Source organism: Corvus hawaiiensis, chromosome 2 (assembly GCF_020740725.1).
Source record: "Corvus hawaiiensis isolate bCorHaw1 chromosome 2, bCorHaw1.pri.cur, whole genome shotgun sequence".
Classification (NCBI taxonomy): Eukaryota; Metazoa; Chordata; class Aves; order Passeriformes; family Corvidae; genus Corvus; species Corvus hawaiiensis.
The window spans coordinates 18,729,987-18,740,557 of record NC_063214.1 but is presented as its reverse complement, the minus strand read 5'-3'; the positions used below and the strand labels follow the sequence as shown (position 1 = coordinate 18,740,557).

The window sequence follows — 10,571 nt, the reverse complement described above, 5'->3', positions numbered from 1 at the left end:
CAAATCTACCCTCAGCACCAAAACCTCACTCTAGCTAAAAATCTGCACCCCCTAGCCCCAAATCCACCCTCCTCAGACTCAAATCCATGCTCCAGTCCCAAATCTACTCCCAAATTGCTCCCCAGCTCCAAATCTACCCACAGTCCCAAACCTACTCCCCAGTACAAATCTATCCCCGAATCTGCTTCCCCTGCCCCCGCAAGCTCTAAATATGTTTCCTTGATCCCAAATCCACATCCCAAGCCCCAAATCCACTGTCCCACTGGCCGGTCCTCCCTCCCAGCCCCTCACAGTAGCCTGTCCCACCCCAAAAAGCAGAGACATGTTGGCAGTAGCAGGTTTATTCTCCAGTTTTCTTTCAGAGGAGGAGGGCAGCCATGGTCAGCAAGAGGCTGGAGTGAGAATGGAGCCGTGCCCAGGGTCAAATGGTGCAGTTCCCCTCTCCATAGCGCCGGCACTTCATCACCTTCAGGTAGGTCTCCACCTTGTGGAGGTCCTTCTTGAAGCAGGAGAGCAAACTGTAGTTCTGCAGTAGCGCGTCCTCCCTGCGCAGGTGGATGTCAAATTTCTCGTAAGTGGGTTTTAAGATCTGGGGACCCCGTGGGCTTCTGTCCTGCAGCTCCTGAAAGAGGATTGAGAGGTGCTGGGGGAGGTGGTGGGGGCCTGGGAATGAGCATGGGTAACAATAACCTCATGCAGTGCTCCAGGATGGGGCAGAGTGGCTAGGAATGGCCCTGGGAATACTGGTCAACAGTGGCTGGACATGAGCGCATGTGTGCCCAGGTGGGCAAGAAGCCAGTGGCACCTGGCTTGCATTATCCATGGTGTGTCCAGCAGGACCAGGGCAGTGATGGCCCCCCTGTCCTGGGCACTGCTGGGGTACCTCCAGTCCTGGGGGCAGTTATGGGCCCTTCCTGACAAGGAAGACATTCAGGTGCTTGAGCATGTCCAGGAACGGAGCTGGGGAAGGGTCTGGAGCACCAGGAGCAGCTGAGGTAGCTGGGGGGGCTCAGACTAAAGAAAAGAAGGCTCTATGGGGACCTTCTCGCTCTCCACAACTCCCTGATAGGAGGGTGGAGCCAGGTGGGGGTCAGGCTCTGTTCCCAGGGAACAAGTGACAGGACAACAGGATACAGCCTCAAGCTGTGCCAGAAGTGTTTCAGGTTGGACGTCAGGAGTAATTTCTTCACAGAAAGGATTGCTAAACATTAGAAGGGACTGCCCAGGGAGGTGGTGAAGTCACCGCCCCTGGAGGTGTTCAGGGAACAGCTGGACATGGCACTCAGTGCTCTGGTCTGGTTGACAAGGCAGTGATTGATCTTGGAAGCAGTGACCTTGGAGGTCTTTTCCAACCTTAGTGATTCTATGATCTTCCACAGGCCCAGTGCCTCGGTTCCTGTTGAACTTTAAATGTGGTCAGGGGTTTCTCCCTCCAGCCTTAAAGCATATTTCAAACTTATTTTTGAGTGTATGTGTTTGCAGGAAGAGCAGTGATGCAGGGGTGGTGATACAGTGAGAAGGGAGGTGGGCACAAGGCTGCAGGGAGGGAGGAGTGTGTCTTTGGGGTCTTAAAATAAAGGGAAAGTTGTAGGGTCTCTCTCTACCTCCTCCAGTCAAGGAGACAGGGAACTGGGTAAATAATTCTCTCTTTTCTCCCACTTTCTCAGCAAACAAAATTCTAACCCAGACCCAAGCCATATACATCTGGTGCTGAGAGCTGCAGTTAGCCACTCCTCCTGCCCTGCTGTAGTCACCAGCTGCCACAAACAGAAAAGTTTTGGTTAAGGAAAAGGTGCCATAAATGGCTGAAATATGATTATTTGGCTGGTTTCTGTGTACCATTTCCTAATGCCCAAGCACATACCAAACGGAAACCAAAATCATAGAATCGTGAAGTCACAGACTGGTTTGGGTTAGAAGGGACCTGAAAGACCATTTCATTCCAAGACCCCCTGCCATGGGCCAGAACACCTTCCACTAGGTTGCTCCAAGCCCCGTCTAACCTGGCCTTGAACACTTTCAGGGATGGGCAGCCACAGCTTCTCTGGGCAACATGTGCCACAGCCTCACCACCCTCACAGTAATGAATTTCTTCCCCACACAAAGATCTGGAAGTGGTACTTATACCTATCCCTATTTTCTCATGCTGAAATGCCAGGACAGAAGGTCTCTTTACTCTCTGAGCCTGACTTTCAGAGTCATTTTAATGCTAGAAGATGTAAGCAATATTCCAGACTCATTTCTCACAGGTGCAGGTCTCAGAGCTCGGGGTGAACCTGCCAGATAAACTTAATTAGAGAATCAACATAAATAAAAACGTGTTCTGGCAAAGCATACACAACTTCATTTAAAACAACAAAGCAAAAATAAAGAAGATTATAAAGGGGACTTAGAGCAAAGGTAGAGAGTGACTTTTTACACGGACAGATAGAGACAGGACAAGGGAGAATGTTTTTTACTAAAAGAGGAGAGATTTAGATTAAGTATTAGGAAGAAATTCTTCACTATGGGGATGGTGAGACCCTGGCACAGGTTGTCCAGAGAAGCTGTCCCTCCCCCATCCCTGGAAGTGTTCAAAGCCAGGTTGGACAGGGCTTGCAGCAAACTGGTTTAGAGGAAGGTGTCCCTGCCCACGGCAGGGGAGTTGGAACAAGATAAGCTTTAAGGTCCCTTCCAACCCAGACCACTCTGTGAATCTATGATTAGTTCTTCCTTGAAGAGGGTCACATCTCAGCTTTCAGCTCTCTGGATGCTGTATTAATATATGAGGGAAACACCAGAGTACAGGTTTCCATCTGTACAGAGATGTTTTTATAAAATATTGTGAATCCTCCCAGAATTTGCCACATTTTGAAGTGTTTTGCATGGAGATGTAGCAAACATTATTTTCCTGTTAATGCAACTGAATATTATTTTGTTGCTGGGTTTGGGAAGGCTTTGTATGTGGATTGTTGTGATTCCTGATCAGTAGTGCTTTGCAATGGGTGTTAACATCTGTTCTCTTATCCTCCCTAGTGATGAAACCCAATGTGCAGTGTCATGATCTCATTATCTAAAGGTAAACAAAGTCCTAAGGATGCCACTGGTCTTCAGAGTGGAAGGTGGTGAGATTTCTCATGGTCTTTGGATCCACAAGAGGTGAGTGCCCTCTGTAATTCTATAGTCATGCTACGTGCTGCAACTTACCCTCATCAGAGCTTGGATCCCTTCTTCCAGGTCCTTTAGTTTTTCATACACTCTGTCTGAGGTGCCAAAACCCAGATTGTTTGTGAACATCTTGCTTAGGTACTGCACTGGGGTCAGCCAGGACTGGATGAGAACCAGGGAAAACTGAAGAAGCTCCATGTCCTGAAATTAAGACAAGAAAGGGTCAAAGCCATGCAGGCGTATTTGGTAGCATGTCCTGCTCCCCCTGGAACACCTGGAAACATGCCACCACTCCTGCAGCTTCAGTAGACACAAAGTTTTCAGGCTGGGGAGCACCACCCAGGACTGTGTCCTGTGCAAACAATAGTTTTTCTCATCTTTGGGGTGGGAATGTGATTATAGTGTAGCCCAGAAAAGTATTTCTTTCTTCATGCAGGGTTCAAGTAATCAAAAAGGGAGGGGAGGGATGAAGCACCCAAATGTTCACAGATGAAAGCCCTCTGTTCCTACAGTGAAGCACAGCTGGGCTCTTCAGGCAGGTCTGTGCTTACCCTGAGGGTGAAAAAAATTTACCGATTTCTGCTGGGCATCATCCTTCTTCATGGGAGCAGGAATGGTTTCCGAGTAACAAAATGCTACCTGGGAATTCTTGTTTGTGTGTCTTTGGTCCTCTGGAATATAGGTGCGTTCCTATGGAGACATGCCAAATACACTCAGATCTGTTGCCCATGTTCTGGAGAAGACCTCAGACACTTCCCAAGCTGTTCTGAATGGTTACTCTTTCCAAGAAATAAATGAGGTGCCTCTGGACAGGGTTGGCAGGTAGGAAGCAGGAATATCGTGTGGGCACAATAGCTACTGGACCTAAAGGTCTTCCTAAGACAAGGTGCTGAGGTGAACACAAACCACATCTGGATTAGGTTCTCCCAAGGAGTAAATGTCCCCAAAGGACAGCTCCTGTCAGCAGAAGAAACTAGATCGTTTTAAGGACAGACTCTCCCAGGGCCAGAAGTGACCAACACAGGAAAGTCTTGTTGCCATGTCCCAGCTGATCCTGTGCAGTCATGGTCCTGAGAAGAGGGATGTGCAGGATCAGAGTAGGGGGGCAGAGGGCTGACAGGAGGAAACACGGTCCAGTCTGATGTGACATAACCTGTGCTATCCTGTTAACACCCTGTCTCCTTACTGAAATGAGGACAGAGGAGACACCAATAGTTGAAGGGAGCCTGTTACACAGTCCTGAAGCCATCAACATGAAGTGGAGGAGACGTCGCACCACTTACAAACTCCTTGTATGTCTCGGCAGCCAGGAGGTGAAGGTGCTGAGCCCTCAGCACAGCGTTGGCAAACAGGCTGGAAAGGGGTATGGCTGGGAAAGTGGCAGCTTGTTGTGGCCACTGCAGTCCCAGAGTGATCATGGCAATGGCAAGAGGAGAGAACCATGACCCTGCAGCAAAGCACAGAGGAAGGTGTTAGCAGTCCTCAGGAAGGTGGGTTGAGGAGGGAGTGGCACCTGGGAATTAATTCCCAGTCTCTGCTGTCCGTGCTGGCTGAGGGCTCATCTTCCTTGGTGCCTGTTGGCACCAAGAATAAACTAAGCCTTCTCCAAAATTCTTTGAAACCCTTTCACCAAGACCTGCCCCCAGAGTTTGTGCTTCTCCTAGTTTTACCAACAGTGTCTTCCAGGCTGGAGTCATGGTTGCTCCATGAAGACTAGTGTGTGTCCCAATGTTTTTCCCTCATACACGCATGTTTTTCCTTTTCTCATGAGTCCTTGCCCATATGAAAAGAGCATGGTGCACTCTGGTTACATGAGCAAGCAGGGGATGATGAGTGCCAGGTGAGGGCCTGGGAGCACCTCACTGGAGCCATGATTTATGCTGTACTGCTGATGTGACGCTGGCTGTCTGCCCTCACTGGAGTGAGAGATGGTGACATTACCTGTGCTCTGACTGGCTCTCTGGGATATGACTGTAGAATTTGATGATCTTTGTCAAGACTAAATGTTTTCAGCCTGTGACATCTGACTCACACTCGTGTCTGTCTAGTGCAAAGACCACAAACTTAATCTCAGACAAATACCCCTTGGAGGAGAAATGCCCTGGAGTGTGTAGGACTTGGCCTGTTTAGGCTAAAGATTAATTCATGGATTAAAGTTACATTGCAGGGAAAGGTATTCTTTTTCATTGATTTATAAATTGCCATACTTTAAGTTAGGGTTGTCACAGAGTGTGTGTATCCCACCACATACCACCCCATCCTCATCTCCTCTCACCTTACATGCATGGCAGCACTGACAAATCCTTTAAAACTGTAGCAAAAAGTACCTGGAGCCATTTCTGCCTGGTGAGTTGCTCAGGTGTTGCTTGACAGTGAATATTTCCTCCTTTCGTCTGGCAAGGGGAACTGTTGGGCCACCCTTTATATAGCAGGGGGTCTGTTTAAAATGGATCTGTGTGTCTACGATCACAACAACAACTCTGCATCTTCTCCATGCATAAATGCATAGATGTTCACAGTGGTGCTGCCTCATTGTAGTAATTTATACACAGATGTACAAGTTGGGAAGGTTGTTTGCCTCAGGATGAAATCAGTGCTCAATGATTTCACCATATCCTGCTGTTTATTGCAAATGGAAGTTTCCTGGTGATTGGAAGACCCATCCCAAGTCATAGCAATGCTTTTATATGGTAGAATTTGTTTTGTCCACCTGATTTTCCTGCCTGGCTCTGCAGTCTTGGCTCACAGTTCACAGGCCTGACTGAGCAGTTTGGGAGATTTCTGACTTAAAGCAAATGGCAAATTGTGCCAGGGCAGGTTTAGGTTGGATATGAGGGAAAATGGCTTCCTCAAAAGGGTTGTACGGCCCTGGCACAGGCTGTCCTGGGCAGTGGTGGAGTCCTCATTCCTGGAGGGATTCAAAAGCTTTGTCAATGTGGCATGTGGGGACATAGGTTAGTGGTGGGCTTGGTAGTGCTGGGGGAACAGTTGGACTCAGTGATCTCAGAGGGTTTTTCCAACCTAAACAATTCTGTGATTCTATGATATTTTCCCCTTTATTTTTAGTGGGGATAGAGCTGGATGAATGTTGTCAGATTAATCCTATTTCTTTCAATTTCTACCAAAATATCTAATATTCAGCAAATAGTATTGCTGAGCTTGTTTGCTGTGGGTGTGACAAAGAGCTGTCATGCCTAGGCACTTGTTTGGGTTCCAGCCTGCCCACTGCAAATCCAACTGCCAGAGCTCTGGGAGGTTTCTTTCATCCTCAGTCTGTGAGAAGATCTGGTTATGAACATCTTCCTGCTCCTAGGCAGATTAAGCAGAGGGCTGCTGTGGAAAGGAGGTAGAAGAGAGAGGGAAGAGCAGATAGGGAAGAGAATAATAGAATCATGGGATGATTTGGGTTGGAAGGGACCTTAAAGCTCATCTCGTTCCAACCCCCTGCCATGGCACACCTTCCACTAGACCAGGTTGCTCCAAGCCCCATCCAGCTTGGCCTTGATGAGGAAATGCCCCAGCATGCCTATCCTTTCTTTTGAGCAAAATGAAACAGATGGGCAACTACAGGGGGGTCTTAAAGGCCTTTTACTCCTCATAAGGCACTGATTACCCCAAATCACACTGGTTTGAACTTCTATTTGGAGTTCAGGGTCTCTTTCTTTCTGGTCAAGTGGTGATTTGTCTTCCCCAGACCCTGTGTTTGCCATGCCTCCCCCAGCCCCTGCATTTGCCATGCCTCCCGGTGTGGGTCCAGTTTCCAAGAGGCAGCATCAACCCTGGGGCAGCTGGAGCAGAGGGTGGAGAGCTGGTTAATAAACATGCTGGGGAGAGCATGCTCTGTTCTGAAAAGCCTCCAGGGTGGAGATGTGGTGGTGTCACAAGGTAAATGTCAGTCCTTGGAGAAGTGGGAATGGCTATCAGGTATCCAGTCACCCAATAGCCAGCAACATCTGGTTGTGTTTTTCTACTCCAGATTGTGTTTAAATATATCAATATTTGTCAGAGATGAGCAGAGCAGCAGCACCTCAGCGCAACCCACGCACTGCTGCCTGTGAATGATGATAATGTACCACTGAAGCACCTTGCACCCATGTCCTGCTGCCTCTTGTTGTCACTGGCTGGCTCTCTAGTTTTGTTAGTGAAAGCTTGGTGCTAAGTCAAAACTTTTTATGTTGTAGACAAGCATGGAGATGCTGGGATGATCAGCCTATGTGGTTTCCCTGAGGCTTGGGTTGTCCCCAGTAATTTCTGGGCATAAATGACGAGGAAGCATTGTGGGAAAGGCAATGTGTGACTGAAATGTTGGGCTGGACAAACACACACCACTGGCAGAACTGCAGTTGCATAAGCTCTCAAATCTCAATTTAGCATTTTTCTAGGCATTTGCAACCTAAAGTAGTATGTCTTAAAAGCAAAATATTACTCTCTAATTTCCAAGTTCCTTTTCTTTTTTGAAAGAGAGAAAAACCCCACTTCTCTTCAGGATGTTCACACATCCACCTACCTTACCCTGAGCATCACTACTCTAACAAGTTTCACTAAAGAAGTGAAACAACTCTACTTGGAGGTGCATGTGCTCCCTGATTCCTGGGAACCACCCCCCCTGCCATGGGTTGGCTGTGTGGAGAGGACCTTCCCAGCGTGACCTTCCTTACCTGGACCTTCCCGGGTGAGCACAGCTGGTAAGTCCTGACCAAAGAGCCACTGCCAGCCCACAGCCTACACTCTGCGTGTTGGAGGGCAACAATATGATTGACAGAGGTTTGAAGTGGCACATGATAGCTCTTCTAGCTCACTGCTCGGAAGGTAAATTCCTTCTGGAATTTATGGGTTTTTTTTACTGGAAGTAGGAATGCACAATTTCACTGAGCCCATTTGGAAAGATTTAAGAATCATAAATTCATAAAATGAACGGGATTGGAGGGGACCTTAAAAATCCTCTTGTTACAACCCCTGCCATGGGCAAGAGACATCTTCCACTAGACCAGGTGGCTCCAAGCCCCATCCATTTCGGCCTGAAACACTTCCAGGGATGGGGCAGCCACAGCTTCTCTGGGCAACCTGTGCCAGGGCATCACCACTCTCACAGCCAATAATTTCTTCCCAGTATCTCATCTAACCCTGCCCTCTGTCAGTGTGAAGCCATTCTCCCTAGTCCCGTCAGTGTGAAACCATTCCCCCTTGTCCTGTCACTACACTGCCTTGTAAATAGTCTCTCTCCATCTTTCCTGTAGGCTCTCTTAGGCTAAAGAGGTCCAGGACTGCAACTCATTCCACACAAAACTAGCCACCCTTGTTCAATCAGCCCTGACTCCAGTCTCCAACACCTGGAAATTTATTTTACGATTATTTTTTCTGAAAACCCTCCTGTTTTCTGCATCCATAAATGTTGGTTGAAGTTTTCAGCCTGGTTCCTTACTAAACCAATCTAAAACATGCTGGTTTTTTGCTTTACCAGTCAGCCTGGAGGTCCATGGCTCATGCTTATTTGCCACATGGACCATTACCTCTCTTCCCTGCTTCTGAAATTGTTTTTCCATGATAATTACCCATAAGAAAAGCCATATCCAAAGAAGTGTGCAAAAGCAGTCAGTAAGACTTATCTATGAAGTGCAATTTCTGTGTGACTGGCTTGGGGCTGAAGCACAGGAACCAGATAAAGGGATTTCATATCCCAGGAATAATCCCTGCCCATGTCCTCAGGAATGTCACAGTCACTACTCATGCCTCAGTTTCTTCATTAGTAAAATGATGGTCCTGACACTCATTAGCAACACAGCTGGAAAGCAGGTAATGATTGCAGAGAGAGAGGTAAATTAAATTGCATCTCTTCTGCTGAAAACAAAGCAAAGCCATTCAATTTAGCCCCTTTCCAGTGATTAAAAAAAAATTAAATATTTAATTAAATTTTAAATTGAAATGCAGCTACAGCAAGTTGTCCAGGAACAGGCAGAACTAGGGAATAAAAACAGACTCTGGGAAGAGTCATTCATTGCTATTTCTTCAGTCTCTCTCTCCACCAGTGGATCTGACACCATCACGTGTCTCCTAGTATGATCTGAGACTCAGGAACCATCAGCCTTAACCTTCCTGGGCTGAATTGCTTGGTCAACTTGCTCTCCAAATGAATGCACTGTCCTAGGGGATGCTAGTGAGGTGGAGAGGGAAGGTGCTGAGGCCAAATCCCAGCTCTAGCAGTGCCACAGCCCCGTGGAAATTCCCAAAGCAGTTTATGCTGAAGGGCTTATTGTAGGTGGGTGGGTGTGGAGAGGAGCCATCCCAAGGCGCACAATATGAGGAGGACCAGAGCCTCTCTGATCTGGAGATAGGCTGAGAGAACTAGGATTGTTCAGCCTGGAGAAGAAAAGGCTCTGGGGTCACCTTAGAACCCCTTCCAGTGCCTAAAGGAGCCCCAAGAGAACTGGAGAGGCACTTTGGACACGCTGACAGAGGGCAGGGTTACATGAGATATTGGGAAGAAATTCTTGGCTGTGAGGATGGTGATGACCTGGCACAGATTTCCCAGAGAAGCTGTGGCTGCCCCATCCCTGGAAGTGTTTCAGGCCAAACTGGATGGGGTTTGAAGTAATCTGGGATAGTGAAAGGTGTCCCTGCCCATGGCAGGGGGAAGGAATAGGGTGTTTTTTGAGGTCCCTTCCAACCCAAACCATTCTGTGATTCTGTGGCTTAGGGTGTTCAGCACAAGCTGTCACAGATCTGCTGATTGCTGGGTGCACAGTTTTCGTTTGATCTTTGTGGCTTCCATTCAGGAAAAAAGGCACTTTCTACTCCAGTGGTGCTACTGAGGATGCTCAGCAAATACAAAGGCTGCCAGCATGGTTCAACTGCAATTTTATCTGCAAAAGGGCTGGCTCAGTTTGTAATTTAATTTTGAGAGTCATCATACTGCCTGCCTCAGTTTCCCCATGTATGAAAAGGGGTTTTGAAAAGAACTCGCTCTCAGAAACATTCCCCACTGCTTCAGCTCCCAATTGGCACAGTAAAGAAAAACCCTTTCCCAGGACACTCAAGAGGTGCTTAGGACCAGCCCTGAGATGGAAAGGATGTTGTGTGACCACACACCTAGCTTCTGTGCATTTCTCAAACCATTTACAACCACAAGCTCAGAGCTGGTAATATTTTATCCATTTATTAAAATGCATTTTTGGGGAAAAAACACAAAAGTCAAAGGTTTGGTCCTTGAAGATTCTGGTCACACTGTGTTCCCGGTAGGCTGCTTCTTAGGGCATTAGGGTTGTGACTCCTTTCCTTTTTGTTGTTATGATTCACTAATGTGTATTCTTGGTCTAATACCTGCTTGGTTTTGTGTCCTGATTTTCTACTTCCTTCCCTGCATCACTGTTTTCAATCTGACTCCATCTCATCAGACAAATTAAATCTGAAATGCTGGCAAATGTTTT

At 47.5% G+C, this 10,571-nt stretch overlaps 1 protein-coding gene across 1 annotated transcript; it reads right to left on the bottom strand.

Moving 5' to 3' along the window:
- Positions 1–325: 325 nt before the first annotated feature.
- On the bottom strand, positions 326–5,560 carry LOC125321208 (somatotropin). Its single transcript, XM_048293635.1, has 5 exons — positions 5,475–5,560; positions 4,431–4,594; positions 3,721–3,837; positions 3,187–3,348; positions 326–622 (listed from the first exon to the last, which is right to left on the bottom strand). The coding sequence occupies exons 1-5, from the start codon at positions 5,482–5,484 to the stop codon at positions 422–424; spliced, it is 654 nt and encodes a 217-aa protein (XP_048149592.1). The 5' UTR covers positions 5,485–5,560; the 3' UTR covers positions 326–421.
- Positions 5,561–10,571: the final 5,011 nt, after the last annotated feature.

Bases quoted from the DNA above. Each gene is read 5' to 3' on its own strand.
- LOC125321208 (XM_048293635.1), bottom strand. The intron at 3,838-4,430 runs GTAAGTGGTGCG...ATGTCTCCATAG, and splicing joins CCGAGACATACAAGGAGTTT to GAACGCACCTATATTCCAGA. The intron at 623-3,186 runs GTAAGTTGCAGC...ATCCTCTTTCAG, and splicing joins GGATCCAAGCTCTGATGAGG to GAGCTGCAGGACAGAAGCCC.